The following is a 16,633-nucleotide window of genomic DNA, read 5'->3' as shown; positions in this document are numbered from 1 at the left end:
GCAGACAGGTGGCAGGAGTGAGACTCCGCCCATAGAATAATCTTGGTCACTTCTTCCATCGCTAGGGAACTCCTTGTTCCCCCCTGATGGTTGATGTACGCAACAGTCGTCATGTTGTCTGATTGAAACCGTATGAACTTGGTCCTCGCTAGCTGAGGCCAAGCCTTGAGAGCATTGAATATCGCTCTCAGTTCCAGAATATTTATCGGTAGAAGAGATTCTTCCCGAGACCAAAGACCCTGAGCTTTCAGGGATCCCCAGACCGCGCCCCAGCCCATCAGACTGGCGTCGGTCGTGACAATGACCCACTCTGGTCTGCGGAATGTCATCCCTCGTGACAGGTTGTCCAGGGACAGCCACCAACGGAGTGAGTCTCTGGTCCTCTGATTTACTTGTATCTTTGGAGACAAGTCTGTATAGTCCCCCATTCCACTGACTGAGCATGCACAGTTGTAATGGTCTTAGATGAATGCGCGCAAAAGGAACTATGTCCATTGCCGCTACCATCAACCCGATCACTTCCATGCACTGAGCTACGGAAGGAAGAGGAACGGAATGAAGTATCCGACAAGAGTCCAGAAGTTTTTGTTTTTCTGGCCTCTGTTAGAAAAATCCTCATTTCTGAGGAGTCTATAATTGTTCCCAAGAAGGGAACCCTTGTTGACGGGGATAGAGAACTCTTTTCCACGTTCACTTTCCAGCCGTGAGATCTGAGAAAGGCCAGGACGATGTCCGTGTGAGCCTTTGCTCGAGGAAGGGACGACGCTTGAATCAGAATGTCGTCCAGGTAAGGTACTACTGCAATGCCCCTTGGTCTTAGCACCGCTAGAAGGGACCCTAGTACCTTTGTGAAAATCCTTGGAGCAGTGGCTAATCCGAAAGGAAGCGCCACAAACTGGTAATGTTTGTCCAGGAATGCAAACCTTAGGAACCGATGATGTTCCTTGTGGATAGGAATATGTAGATACGCATCCTTTAAATCCACCGTGGTCATGAATTGACCTTCCTGGATGGAAGGAAGGATAGTTCGAATGGTTTCCATCTTGAACGATGGGACCTTGAGAAATTTGTTTAAGATCTTGAGATCTAAGATTGGTCTGAACGTTCCCTCTTTTTTGGGAACTATGAACAGATTGGAGTAGAACCCCCATCCCTTGTTCTCTTAATGGAACAGGATGAATCACTCCCATTTTTAACAGGTCTTCTACACAATGTAAGAACGCCTCTCTTTTTATGTGGTCTGAAGACAACTGAGACCTGTGGAACCTCCCCCTTGGGGGAAGTCCCTTGAATTCCAGAAGATAACCCTGGGAGACTATTTCTAGCGCCCAAGGATCCAGAACATCTCTTGCCCAAGCCTGAGCGAAGAGAGAGAGTCTGCCCCCCACCAGATCCGGTCCCGGATCGGGGGCCAATATTTCATGCTGTCTTGGTAGCAGTGACAGGTTTCTTGGCCTGCTTTCCCTTGTTCCAGCCTTGCATTGGTCTCCAAGCTGGCTTGGCTTGAGAAGTATTACCCTCTTGCTTAGAGGACGTAGCACTTTGGGCTGGTCCGTTTTTACGAAAGGGACGAAAATTAGGTCTATTTTTTGCCTTGAAAGGCCGATCCTGAGGAAGGGCGTGGCCCTTACCCCCAGTGATATCAGAGATAATCTCTTTCAAGTCAGGGCCAAACAGCGTTTTCCCCTTGAAAGGAATGTTTAGTAGCTTGTTCTTGGAAGACGCATCAGCCGACCAAGATTTCAACCAAAGCGCTCTGCGCGCCACAATAGCAAACCCAGAATTCTTAGCCGCTAACCTAGCCAATTGCAAAGTGGCGTCTAGAGTGAAAGAATTCGCCAATTTGAGAGCATTGATTCTGTCCATAATCTCCTCATAAGGAGGAGAATCACTATCGAGCACCTTTATCAGTTCATCAAACCAGAAATATGCAGCTGTAGTGACAGGGACAATGCATGAAATGGGTTGTAGAAGGTAACCCTGCTGAACAAACATCTTTTTAAGCAAACCTTCTAATTTTTTATCCATAGGATCTTTGAAAGCACAACTATCCTCTATGGGTATAGTGGTGCGTTTGTTTAAAGTAGAAACCGCTCCCTCGACCTTGGGGACTGACTGCCATAAGTCCTTTCTGGGGTCGACCATAGGAAACAATTTTTTAAATATGGGGGGAGGGACGAAAGGAATACCGGGCCTTTCCCATTCTTTATTAACAATGTCCGCCACCCGCTTGGGTATAGGAAAAGCTTCTGGGAGCCCCGGCACCTCTAGGAACTTGTCCATTTTACATAGTTTCTCTGGGATGACCAACTTTTCACAATCATCCAGAGTGGATAATACCTCCTTAAGCAAAATGCGGAGATGTTCCAACTTAAATTTAAATGTAATCACATCAGATTCAGCCTGATGAGAAATGTTCCCTGAATCAGTAATTTCTCCCTCAGACAAAACCTCCCTGGCCCCCTCAGATTGGGTTAGGGGCCCTTCAGAGATATTAATATCAGCGTCGTCATGCTCTTCAGTAACTAAAACAGAGCAGCCACGCTTACGCTGACAAGGGTTCATTTTGGCTAAAATGTTTTTGACAGAATTATCCATTACAGCCGTTAATTGTTGCATAGTAAGGAGTATTGGCGCGCTAGATGTACTAGGGGCCTCCTGAGTGGGCAAGACTCGTGTAGACGAAGGAGGGAATGATGCAGTACCATGCTTACTCCCCTCACTTGAGGAATCATCTTGGGCATCATTGTCATTATCACATAAATCACATTTATTTAAATGAATAGGAATTCTGGCTTCCCCACATTCAGAACACAGTCTATCTGGTAGTTCAGACATGTTAAACAGGCATAAACTTGATAAGAAAGTACAAAAAACGTTTTAAAATAAAACCGTTACTGTCACTTTAAATTTTAAACTGAACACACTTTATTACTGCAATTGCGAAAAAACATGAAGGAATTGTTCAAAATTCACCAAATTTTCACCACAGTGTCTTAAAGCCTTAAAAATATTGCACACCAAATTTGGAAGCTTTAACCCTTAAAATAACGGAACCGGAGCCGTTTTAAGCTTTAACCCCTTTACAGTCCCTGGTATCTGCTTTGCTGAGACCCAACCAAACCCAAAGGGGAATACGATACCAAATGACGCCTTCAGAAAGTCTTTTCTAAGTATCAGAGCTCCTCTCACATGCGACTGCATGCCATGCCTCTCAAAAACAAGTGCGCCACACCGGCGCGAAAATGAGACTCTGCTTATGCTTTGGGAAAGCCCCTAAGAAATAAGGTGTCTAATACAGTGCCTGCCGATATTATTATATCAAAATACCCAGATAAAATGATTCCTCAAGGCTAAATATGTGTTAATAATGAATCGATTTAGCCCAGAAAAGTCTACAGTCTAAATAAGCCCTTGTGAAGCCCTTATTTACAATCGTAATAAACATGGCTTACCGGATCCCATAGGGAAAATGACAGCTTCCAGCATTACATCGTCTTGTTAGAATGTGTCATACCTCAAGCAGCAAGAGACTGCACACTGTTCCCCCAACTGAAGTTAATTGCTCTCAACAGTCCTGTGTGGAACAGCCATGGATTTTAGTTACGGTTGCTAAAATCATTTTCCTCATACAAACAGAAATCTTCATCTCTTTTCTGTTTCTGAGTAAATAGTACATACCAGCACTATTTCAAAATAACAAACTCTTGATTGAATAATAAAAAACTACAGTTAAACACTAAAAAACTCTAAGCCATCTCCGTGGAGATGTTGCCTGTACAACGGCAAAGAGAATGACTGGGGTAGGCGGAGCCTAGGAGGGATCATGTGACCAGCTTTGCTGGGCTCTTTGCCATTTCCTGTTGGGGAAGAGAATATCCCACAAGTAAGGATGACGCCGTGGACCGGACACACCTATGTTGGAGAAATTGTATGCTCTATCTGAATCATGAAAGAAAAAATTTAGGTTTTATGTCCCTTTAAAGGGACAGTCTACACCAGAATTTTTATTGTTTTAAAAGATAGATAATCCCTTTATTACCCATTCCCCAGTTTTCCATAACCAACACAGTTATATTAATATACTTTTAACCTCTGTGATAATCTTGTATCTAAGCCTCTGCAAACTGCCCCTTTATTTCAGTTCTTTTGACAGACTTGCAGTCTAGCTAGTGGTGAAAAACTGTTAAAATGCAATCTGAAAAGAGGTGGCCTTCAAGTTCTAAGAAAGTAGCATATGAACCTCCTAGGTTAAGCTTTCAACTATGAATACCAAGAGAACAAAGCAAAATTGGTGATAAAAGTAAATTGGAAAATTGTTTAAAATTACATGCTCTATCTGAATCATGAAAGTTTATTTTGGCCTAGACTGTCCCTTTAACTAAGAATGATTAAGAGGACAATGATGTGATTAAGTGCAGAATTATTTGTTATATATAAATCTATAAATATATTTTTTACTGACTCAAATTTTACTTCTGGCTCCTAACATTTTTTTTTATCATTTTACATACTGTATATCTATTTTAAAATAATATTTGGCTCCTAAAAATGTACAGTTAACATCAATATTTTGCTGTCTTCTACATTTTAGAAGTTGGTCAATCCCTGCTTAATAGTTTATCTCAAAATGCCAAAATATTTTTACTGAGTCTTGAATCAGTCATGAGTCAGCCATATGCAGAGAAGAAAGGAGCTCACCCCAATAAATGAATCACATTGGTGGCCACTTTGTCACCTAGATTCACAAGAGATGAAAAAAATCTGGGGGGAAAAATCACTCTGATTTCTAATTTTTTTTCCTAGGGAACTGACAAAAAGGTGAGGAAGCCATTCAAATCATGCTAAATAAGCACCACAAGTTAAAGGGATAGTAAACCCCAACATTTTCTTTTATGATTCAGATAGAACATACAATTTTAAACAACTTTCCAATTTAATTCTATTATCAAATTTTCTTCATTCTCTTGTTATCCATTGCTGAAGGGACAGCATTGCACTACTGACAGGAAGCTGAAAATATCTATTTAGCCAATCACAAGAGACAAATGTGTGCAGGCACCAATTAGCAGCGGCTCCCACTAGTGTATGATATGTGCGTATTAATTTTTTAACAAGGGATACTAAAAGAACAAAGTACATTTGAAAATAGAAGTGAATTTAAAAGTGTCTTAAAATGACCTGCTCTATGTGAATCATGCAAGTTTAATTTTGACTTTCCTATCCCTTTAAAACAGGATTGAAGATATTATATTTCTCTCATTTGTTTAAAATAAGGATACTTAGGGGTAAATGTATAATCCCTGCAGGTGGCAGGTTAAAAAGTAGTGAACCTGTCCCCCACAATGGCCACTTGTGATATTTCATTGCAAGCCGAAATGTAACATTGCACAAGAGGATTCTTGTGCAATGCTGCCCCCTGCTCCAACGCAACAAATTGCACTAGAGCAGGGCTTGTCAATCACTCTGAACAAGCGAGTGTGGGAGCAACTGATCTCGCCAATTCTAAAGTGAAGGAGAAGAAAAAAGAAGCAGTTTTAGGTACTTAAAGGACCAGTCAACACAGTAGATTTGCATAATCAACAAATGCAAGATAACAAAACAATGCAATAGTACTTAGCATGAACTTCATATGAGTAGTAGATTTTTTTCTGACAATTTTAAAAGTTATGTTTTTTCCACTCCCCCTGTACCATGTGACAGCCATCAGCCAATCACAAATGCATACACGTACCATGTGACAGCCATCAGCCATTCACAAATGCATACACACTTATTCTTGCACATGCTCAGTAGGAGCTGGTGACTCAAAAAGTTTAAATATAAAAAGACTGTGCACATTTTGTTAATGGAAGTTAATTGTAAAGTTGTTTAAAATGGCATGCTCTATCTGAATAATGAAAGTTTAATTTTGATTGAGAGTCCCGTTAAAGGGACATGAAACCCAATTTTTTTTCTTTTGTGATTTAAAAAGAGCATGTCATTTTAAACAACTTTCTAATTTACTTCTATTATCTCATTTGCTTCATTCTCTTGATATCACTTGCTGAAAAGCATATCTAGATATGCTCAGTAGCTGCTGATTGGTTGCTGCACATAGAGGCCTTGTGTGATTGGCTCACACATGTGCATTGCTATTTCTTCAGCAAAGGATATCTAAAGAATTGAGCAAATTAGATAATATAAGTAAATTGGAAAGTTGTTTAAAATTACATGCCCTATCTGAATCATGAAAGTTTATTTTTTACTAGACTGCCCCTTTAAATAGGTGGATCTGCTCTACATAGCTTAACCCCTTAATGACCGAGGACGTGCAGGGTACGTCCTCAAAAAAAAGGCAGTTAATGCCTGAGGACGTACCCTGCACGTCCTCTGTGTGGAAAGCAGCTGGAAGCGATCCTGATCGCTTGCAGCTGCTTTCCGGTTATTGCAGTGATGCCTCGATATGGAGGCATCCTGCAATAACCTTACATGGCCTTCCGGTGCAGAGAGAGCCACTCTGTGGCCCTCTCTGCACCGGACATCGATGTCCGGTATCGTTGGTGGGTGGGAGCCGGCTTGGGAGGCGGGTGGGCGGCCATCGGTGGGTGCCGTGAAGTCAAGGGGGGCGGGATCGGGGGCGGGAACGTTAGGGGGCGCGCGCGGGCGCGCGCGCGTGCACGGAGGGTGGCGGGCGGGCGCGTGCACGGGCGGGAGCGGGTGGGAACCGCTACACTACGGCAAATATATTTAATAAAAAATACCAAAATCTTGTTTGTGCAAAAGCACAAAAAGAGATCGTGGAGGGGTGGGGGTTGGTTTGGTGTGGGGGGAAGCTACACTACAGAAAAAATTAGTAAAAATTTAAAAAAAGCATGTTTTTCTTCTAAACTGGGTACTGGCAGACAGCTGCCAGTACCCAAGATGGCGCAGATTAAGTTAGAGTGGGAGGGTTATAGAGCTGTTTGGGGGGGATCAGTGAGGTTAGGGGATAAGGGGGGATAGTACACAGCAGCATATGTAAATATGCCTTTTTAAAAACACACAAAAAAACCAAATATAGCTTTTATTTTAGTACTGGCAGACTTTCTGCCAGTACTTAAGATGGCGGGGACAATTGTGGGGTGGGGGAGGGAAGAGAGCTGTTTGGGAGGGATCAGGGGGTCTGATGTTTCAGGTGGGAGGCTGAGCTCTACTCTAAATGTGATATTAACCCTGCAAGCTCCCTACAAGCTACCTAATTAACCCCTTCACTGCTAGCTATAATACACGTGTGATGCGCAGCGGCATTTAGCGGCCTTCTAAATACCAAAAAGCAACGCCAAAGCCATATATGTCTGCTATTTCTGAACAAAGGGGATCCCAGAGAAGCATTTACAACCATTTGTGCCATAACTGCACAAGCTGTTTGTAAATGATTTCAGTGAGAAACCTAAAATTGTGAAAAATGTTACGTTTTTTTTTAATTTGATCGCATTTGGCGGTGAAATGGTGGCATGAAATATACAAAAATGGGCCTAGATCAATACTTTGGGATGTCTACTAAAAAAAAATATATATATGTCAATAGATATTCAGAGATTCTTGAAAGATATTAGTGTTCTAATGTAACTAGCGCTAATTTTGAAAAAAAATGGTTTGGAAATAGCAAAGTGCTATTTGTATTTATTGCCCTATAACTTGCAAAAAAAGTAAAGAACATGTAAACATTGGGTATTTCTAAACTCAGGACAAAATTTAGAAACTATTTAGCATGGGTGTTTTTTGGTGGTTGTAGATGTGTAACAGATTTTGGGGGTCAAAGTTAGAAAAAGTGTATTTTTTTTCAATTTTTCCTCATATTTTATATTTTTTTTATAGTAAATTATAAGATATGATGAAAATAATGGTATCTTTAGAAAGTCCATTTAATGGCGAGAAAAACGGTATATAATATGTGGGGGTACGGTAAATGAGTAAGAGGAAAATTACAGCTAAACACAAACACCGCAAAAATGTAAAAATAGCCTTGGTCCCAAACGGACAGAAAATGGAAAAGTGCTGTGGTCATTAAGGGGTTAAAGGGACACTGAACTCAAATTTTTTCTTTTGTAATTCAGAAAGAGCATGCAATTTTAAGCAACTTTCTAATTTACTCCTATTATCGTTTTTTCTTGGTTCTCTTGCTATCATTATTTGAAAAAGAAGGCATCTAAGCTTTTTTTTGGTTTCAGTACTCTGGACAGCACTTTTTATTGGTGGATGAATTTATCCACCAATCAGCAAGGACAACCCAGTTTGTTCACCAAAAATGGGCCGGCATATAAACTTACATTCTTGCATTTCAAATAAAGATACCAAGAGAATGAAGAAAATTTGATAATAGGAGTAAATTAGAAAGTTGCTTAAAATTTCATGCTCTATCTGAATCACAAAAGAAACATTTTGGGTACAGTGTCCCTTTAATAAATTTACCCCTTAGCGAATGTAGTCAAATGCTCAAAGGAAGGAGTAGAGAGGAGCCACAACCAAATGCATTGATATAACCTGACACAATCATATTTTAAATGTGAGCAGCTTGGAAAGGCACAGAGACCCAGGGAAAGTGCATCTATATACTTCCTTAGTAAATGTGAAGGACCAAATGGTGCTGCACTATAGTCCTCTGGCTTAACATTAGCCATCCTTGTTTTTATTATGTCATGAGTCTTTTTTTATGAATATTTTCTTTTACTCATTCAGTGTTACACTATTACCTACCAAAGTGCTCTGGGTATTGTGGGTAATGATATGCAAATGAGATGCAAAAAGCCACAAATTAAATGTTATTTTAATGTTTACATTTAGTGCGTGTATTTAAAAAGTGAAACTATAGTTATCAGAGATACTTGGGGTTATTAAATGGACTTTGGCGCACTATTTATGAAGCTGCCATTGCTACTTTTACGGCCTCTGCTTTCTAACCTGTTCACCGTTCGTCCAGGATGATTGGCAAGGAATGGGATAGGGCTGTAATAAGAACTGCTTTCTCAGTATTAAAGGGCATGTAAAGTGTTAAAATAACATGTTCTAATCTGTTACAGAATGTAATTTTAACACTAGCATAGTTGCCAACATTTCAAAAAAAATTCCAGGGACACTTTGCAGCAGAGCAAGCAAGCGGGTTACTGGAGTATTGACGACCTACTGTTCAACTGCTCTGCCCACTCAGTTCTGCAATCAAAACACACCCATTTGAAAGTAATAGTATAATTTAGACTTATCCATAGTTTATTATACAGATTACAGCACCAAGCTCCTACACCTACCCAGTCTCTGGAACACATTCTGGGCATATGGTTATTTTTACAACACAGCATCGAAATTAGAAAGACAAATAATATGTGAACCCATTCAATAATAATAACAATATTCCATTAGGAATGAATTATATTTAAATAATACACTATATCTATTTATCATCTATCTATCTGTATATGTGAATGTGTGTGTATGTGTGTGTGTATATATATATATATATATATGCAAACAACAAATGTTGTGCAAAGGAGATTTTCAGGGACATTTCCAGGGACAAAAAAAATCCAGGGACATACAACAAAATCCAGGGACTGTCCCTGGAAATCAGGGACTGTTGGCAACTATGCACTAGCTATTCTGAACTACTATATGTTTAACCCCAATGCAAGATAACAAGACAATGCAATAGAACTTAGTCTGAACATCAAATGAATAGAAGATTTTTTTTCTGACAATTTTAAAAGTTATGTCTATTTCCACTCCGCCTGTACCATGTGACAGCCATAAGCCAATCACAAATGCATATACGTACCATGTGACAGCCATCAGCCAATCACAAATGCATATACGCTTATTCTTGCACATGCTCAGTAGGAGCTGGTGACTAAAAAAGTTTAAATATAAAAAGACTGTGCACTTTTTTTAATGGAAGTAAATTGGAAAGTTGTTTAAAATTGCATGCTCTATCTGAATAATGAAAGTTTAATTTTGACTTGAGTGTCCCTTTAACTACTTACATAAACTCCCGCTCAGGACCAGCAAAGCTGTAACTCACACCTGAGCTGTAACTGCCCCTGATCCAATCAGCAGTGCTAGTCGCCCGCACTGCTGATTGGATCAGAGGCGGTTTCAACTCAGGACCAGCGGTGCTCTGCAGGTTTAAAAATGTGATTAACTCCTTTGCGGGGTTTAGTGCCCAGACAGATATTTATAAAATATTTATAAAGTATTTTACCAGGAAGGATACATTGAGATTTCTCTCATTTTCAAGTATGTCCTGAGTTGTTGAAATGTTGATTGGTACATAAATAACCTCAGTGCATAGGTTTTGAAGATCAATAAAACTTGCGGTTCAGTATGCTCTGAGTTTGGCAGCTGAGGCTGAGTGAAAGGTGCTAATCTTTATGATAAAGTATGACTAAAGAAACCTTTTTTAGCACACTTTATATTGAAACTGCGTTAAAGGAATAGTCTACTTAAAAAATTATTTAAAAAGATAAATAATCCCTTTATTACTCATTCCCCAGTTTTGCATAATCAATACAGTTATATTAATATATGTTTTACCTCTGTGATTACCTTGTATCTATGCCCCTGCAGACTGACCCTTATCTCAGTGCTTTTTAGAAATTTGCATTTTAGCTAATTAGTGCTGGTTCTTTAATAACCATTATCATACTCCACGGGAGTGAGCACAATGTTATCTATATGAAACACATGAACTAGCACTGCCTGGCTGTAAAAAGCTAACAAAAAGCACTGAGATAAGAGACGGCTTGCAGTGGCTTAGAAACAGACAGAAGTTTAGAGGTTATGAAGTATATTAACGTTGTTGGTTATGCAAAGCTAGGGAATCGATAGTAAAGGCGTTATCTATCTTTTTAAAGAATGGGAGAAAAAGACTGTCCCTTTAAGTGGATATGCAAGTAATGTATAGACATTACTTCCACTGCATCATAAAGAGAGCAGCACTTTGTTTCCCCCTTAGTAACAAGCATTTAGGATTGAGCTTCTATAGGAAATTCTGCAGACTTCCTCTTATTGGCTGTTTTGTCAAGGTCTGGGTCTCTTTATAGAAAAATTGATAAGGGGACTGACAGAGGGGCTATAGGCAATGTAAATTATTTTTAGTTACAAACATGAAAAATGTAAACATTAAGGAGACATAAATGTATACAAAAAAATGATGTAATGGGGTAAACACATAGTTAAAGTAATCTCCTGTACAGCAATGCATTACTGGGAACTAGCTAAACACATCTGTTGAGCCAGTAACAGAAGGAATATGTCTGTAGGCCACCAATCAACAACTAACTCCCAGTACTGCATTCCTGCCCCTGAACCTACCTAGGTATGGTTTTCAACAAGGAATACAAGCCGGGAGCAGCAGTTTCTGCTAGGTATGTGCAAATGTTCGTATTCTGCATTTATTTTCTAAGCGATTTGCTGAATATGGCCCCTGGTAGCGGAATTCCGCAATATATTTGTGTAATAGTGCAACGCAGAAAGATCTGTGCAAATCCAGATGTTTGTGTGTTGCACTATAACATAAATAAATCATGTGTCGAAAAATGCAGAATTCCGCTGCCAGGGTCCATATTTTGCAAATCGTTCAGAATATAAATACAGAATACGAACAATGGCACATACCGAGTTTCTGCTAAGCAGTGTTAAAAAAAAGGGATGCTTAAGTTTTTGTTTTAACTCCAAAATGAGCACCATGTGTATGTGCTTATACAGGTTCTGACTGGCAAGTATAATCCGCACACAGATCTAATGCCAAAAAAGCAGTTTTTAGTTAAAGGGACATAAAACCCAAAATATTTATTTCATGATTCAGGTAGAGAATACAATTACAAATAACTTTCCAATTTACTTTTATTATCAGATTTGCTTTTTTTCTCTCAGTATCCTTTGCTGAAGGAGGAGCAATGCACTACTGGGAGCTAGCTGCTGATTGGTGGCTGCACTTATATGCCTGTTGTCATTGGCTTATCCAGTGTGTTCTGCTAGCTCCCAGTAGTGCATTGCTGCTCCTTCAACAAAGGATACTGAGGGGAAAAAGCAATCTGGTAATAGAAGTAAATTGGAAAGTTGTTTAAAACTGTATGTTCTATCTGAATAATGAATGACAAATGTTGGTCTGTAATATGTTGAGGTTTTACAGCCCTGCATGCTGTTGAATTTCATGTCCCTTTAAAATCAAACACACCACTTTCATCTGTCTTTAAAGGTTATTAAAAGTGATAAAAACGTACCAATGTACAGGCATGTATCTTACTCCTATATCATGTTTCAGCTACATACACTGTACATGCTAGATGGGTGGTATGGAAAGAGAATTAATTTAATTTACCATTAACTTTAAAGTTAAAGAGACATTCCGGTCAAAATTAAAATGCACATAGGTGAATAACATCTTTGGATAGAAACATATTCATGATATACATATATGAGCAAAATTGTTTCTAGTAAAAGTCATCACATATTATCAGTGCTCCGGCATTTAAAATACTGCAGCTACTCAGATCACCAGTGGGGGTTGTATCATGTCAGCAATTAACAAATTGAGTCATTACCAAATGGACCTTAGGCTCTCTGGGCAAGTGCTGTGTTTAAAATGCTGGTGCACGGAGAATACTTAAAGGGACATTAAACACTTTGAGATGGTAATATAAAATTATAAATTGTATATAATAAAACAACTCTGCAATATACTTTCATTATTTATTTTGTCCTTTTTGCCTGTAATTCCATTCTGAAATTGTGAGCTTTTCAGTTCCTGTTAGAAATGGAAGTGCAGAACACTGTTAAATCCAGCACAACCATTGGCTGCACAATCTAGTTACCTATTTATAACTGACCCTAATTGGCCACAGCAGAGAAGGTAACACAAGTTACAACATGGCAGCTCCCAGTGTTTTATAGACATTAAAACGTTACACTTATTTTGTCACTTTTTAAACAACTAATGAAACTTTAAAAAATACATCTACATGTTAGTCATGGACTAATCTTTTCTTTGAATGCATCATTCTATCTAGCATGTATTTAGTGTTTAATGTCCCTTTAAAGTGAAGGTCAATTTAGATGGATCAGTCCCCAGTTTTTAATAATACTAGGGCACTTTAATTTATCAAAATTTACATTTCACTTGTTTTCTTCAAAAACTTACCTTTTAATTCTGACAGTCGCTCCAGCGATTCACCCTGCCGTCGGAAGCCTCTTCATACGTCAGAAATGACGAATTCTGCTTCCTCCAATCACGGCTTCCCCCCTGGGGGAATCATGGCCTGAGGCAACGCCGTGATTGAAGGAAGCCGAATTTGTCATTTTGGACCCGTGAAGAGTGCTTGCAACGGGCGGAGGAAGCGCTGCAGCGGCTGTCAGGATTAAAAGGTACGTTTTTGAAGAAAACGAGTGAAATGTCAATTTTGATTAATTAAAGTACCATTGTTTTTAATAGGATTATTAAAAACCGGGCACAGATTCATCTAAATTGACCTTCACTTTAAGTAAACTCTTGAAACAGCTATAGCTTTTACTTAAAGCATTTTTGCTAATACCTTTATTTTACAAAAATGCTTCTATTCAAACCCGAAATTCACCCATGTGCATTCCAATTTTGTGTGGAATGTCCCTTTAAGTATAATTATAGTTGCATGTTGGTAAACTATAGCTGCTATCTTTGTTTTATTTTTCAAAATATCCTTATGCCCCTTTAAATCCTTAAGTAATGGAGACAAGAAGCGTGTTACAGGTAAATCAGAAACTGATTTCATATCAGTTGGGAAGATTTAACAGTGCTAAGTTGAGCCAACTTCAAAATACTGAGTTGCAATATGCAAGATTTAGTGAACTCCATTCATTTTCAACGGGTGAGAAATAGCTTCTAGTGAATTCAGAGGAAAGTTGAGATGCCTGATTGGTCAATTATCCTCTCATCTCATCTGCTCCAAAAACCCGCTACCCCCCGACTGTGATAAGACTGCCAGGATCCTGTTAAATACCTACAGTAAGACACATGTGGTTGTGTTTCTGGGTAACAACGAATGGGTTCCAGTGGCCACAACAGCCGACGATGAGCTCTCTGATCTCTTCTGCTCACATGATTGGATGATGAGTAGGAAGAACGGGACTGCTGGCGTTGTGTGGGGCTCCTCCCAAAACATTCCAGGAAAGATGGAGTGACCATGAGAGCTTTATAACTGTTACATACAAATTCCCAGGGATGTAATGCTACAGCTGTAAAAGTGACAGCCACTCAGGTTTGTGCTATGTGGTAATTTATATAACCAATGACACATGCATCAAGGCCACCAACTGTGCACTATTATATGACAGGACACATGATTTTCTTCCATTGAGTCTCTTCTCTTGACTGTTGATCTGCAATGATGGTGAGATGAGATGGGACAATAATATTTCTTGACATTTCCAAATCTTCTGAAAAAATTCTGTCTACAAATAAAAAATATCTTATACACCTTAAAGGGATAGTATAGTCAAAATTAAACTTTCATGATTCAGAGAGATCATGCAATTTTAAGCAACTTTCTAATTTAATCATACTATCAATTTTTCTTTGTTCTCTTGGTATCTTTATTTGAAAAAGCAAAAATGTAAGCAATGTAGTGGAACCATTTTTGTTTCAGCACCTGGGTACCACTGGTGTCTAAATGTAGCCACCAATCAGCAAGCGCTACCCAGGTGCTGAACCAAAAATGGGCCAGCTCCTAAGCTTGCATTCAAATAAAGATACCAAGAGAACGAAGAAAAATTGATAATAGGAGTAAATTAGTAAGTTGCTTAAAATTGCATGCTTTATCTGAACCATTACAGTTCAATTTTGACTAGACATTTCCTTTAAAGCGACAATGAAGTCAAAAATAAACTTTCCTGATTCAGATAGAGCATGCAGTTTGAAACATCTTTCCCAATTACTTCTATTTTCTATTTTGCTTTGTTCTCTTGGTATCCTTGGTTGAAAAGCATATCTAGGTAGGCCCGGGATCACCAGTGTACTACTGGGAGCTAGCTGCTGATTGGTGGCTGCACACATATTCCTTCTGTCATTGGCTCACCAGATTTGTTCAGCTAGGTCCCAGTGGTGCATTGCTGCACTTTCAATATTTGCTCACTCCTTGTGTTCATCTAGCTCCAGGTACTGCATTGCTGATCCTTCAAGAAAGGATACCAAAAGGGTAAATCAAATAGTTGTTTAAAAGTGTATGTATCTGAATTATGAAAGAAAAAACGTTTGAGTTTCACGTCCCTTTAAACACTTGTCCTCAAAGAAAAATACAGTTGAAGAAGTAATATAAATATAGACTCACTATCAGGAACAATTGTCACAACTCAAACAGACACAAGCCCAATTCATATTGTGATTGGCTCTCTTTTGAAATCAAAGTTACATTAAAGATTTTTTTTCTTTTCTTTATCAAAAAGAGGTCATAAAATGGATTACATTTATTTTTTCCAGATTTTTCTTTAACTGCTGTTACGGTGCTGAAGTAGTTAATCTCTAGTTAAAAAAGGAAGATATTTTACCTCAAAATGCCAGCAGTAGCCACATCTCACTGTAAAGGGAGTTTAAACATCCAATCAGGATGTGTGTCCCGGGAGTTGCAAGGAAACGTGCCTCTGACATTTGCACGCGCAGTCAGTTTATTACCCTCATTAGTGTAATGAAGTCTAGTATGAAATCTTGCAAGATTACGGCGAAATCCCATGCATTTACAGTAAAGTATTCACTCAAGACTGATGAAGCTGATTGGCTGTTTTTTTTCACCATACAAATAGCAGTAGTCACATAACAACTGCTAACATAGCTGAAGAAATATCTTCCTGTTTTACAGAGATATGCTGTGACACTTTCAGGTGATTTAGTATATGGGCAACATGTCCCTTTCAGTAGTGCTTTCATATGCAATATGTTTCCATACGCATAATTTATCTTTAGACAAACACAAAAGTCATATATGAAAAGAGTGACCATATTGCCGCTTAAAAAAGGGACACATAAAAAATACATATGTCAGGGTTCTTATAATGGAACATTATTCAAAACATTTCTTTAAACTGCCCTGACATATGTATTTTTCATATGTGTCCCCTTTTAAAGCGGCAATATGGTCACCCTATATATGAAATCAACAGCAATGCACAGCATTTTTGCATGCTTGCTTTTTATATAATTGTGGCTGTGCACAGCTTATCACAATGCATTGTGATAGCTGTCCTGTCCTGAATTTAATTTTTTTAATTGGGTCCACAAATTCCAATGTTTTGCAGTAGACACAAAATTATTATGTATATTGAGTAGTAGCTTTAATGTCTTTAGTAATAAGTTGTATTTAAATACATTTTAAAATTATCTATTTTGTGAAATATGATTATTATAATATTTTTAATAATATATTGGAATATAGTCATTTATATAAACGCAAACAGCTTTTATCTATATGCATGTGCACATTTCATAAGATTCCAGAGGATATTAATGATATGTCATGGTTACAGCACTAGCATTTATGTTCTAGCATGCCTGTTCTATAACAGTATACCAAGCTGTGTGTATTTAGCCGACCATATACAAGAAAAAATGCTATGTTACTTGATACGTGCTTATCAAGACTAAACAGATCTGCTT

General features: G+C 38.6%; 1 protein-coding gene across 4 annotated transcripts in view; it reads right to left on the bottom strand.

Annotated features, from left to right (window-relative positions):
- The window catches only part of DVL1 (dishevelled segment polarity protein 1), a 533,666-nt gene that overhangs the window by 151,832 nt on the left and 365,201 nt on the right, over positions 1 to 16,633 (bottom strand). Inside the window, exon 1 of one of the 4 annotated variants that reach the window (XM_053690520.1) lies at positions 13,993 to 14,384. The exons of the other annotated variants lie outside the window; for them this stretch is intronic. Within the exon in view, the coding sequence (XP_053546495.1) occupies positions 13,993 to 14,173 (181 nt within the window). The 5' untranslated portion in view covers positions 14,174 to 14,384. Of the gene's footprint in view, positions 1 to 13,992; positions 14,385 to 16,633 lie in introns of those variants that run through there. 4 annotated transcript variants of the gene reach the window in all.

The sequence above is a fragment of the Bombina bombina genome, chromosome 8, assembly GCF_027579735.1.
Source record: "Bombina bombina isolate aBomBom1 chromosome 8, aBomBom1.pri, whole genome shotgun sequence".
Classification (NCBI taxonomy): Eukaryota; Metazoa; Chordata; class Amphibia; order Anura; family Bombinatoridae; genus Bombina; species Bombina bombina.
Note: the sequence above shows the minus strand (reverse complement) of the source record. Positions and strands in the feature narration are given on the sequence as shown.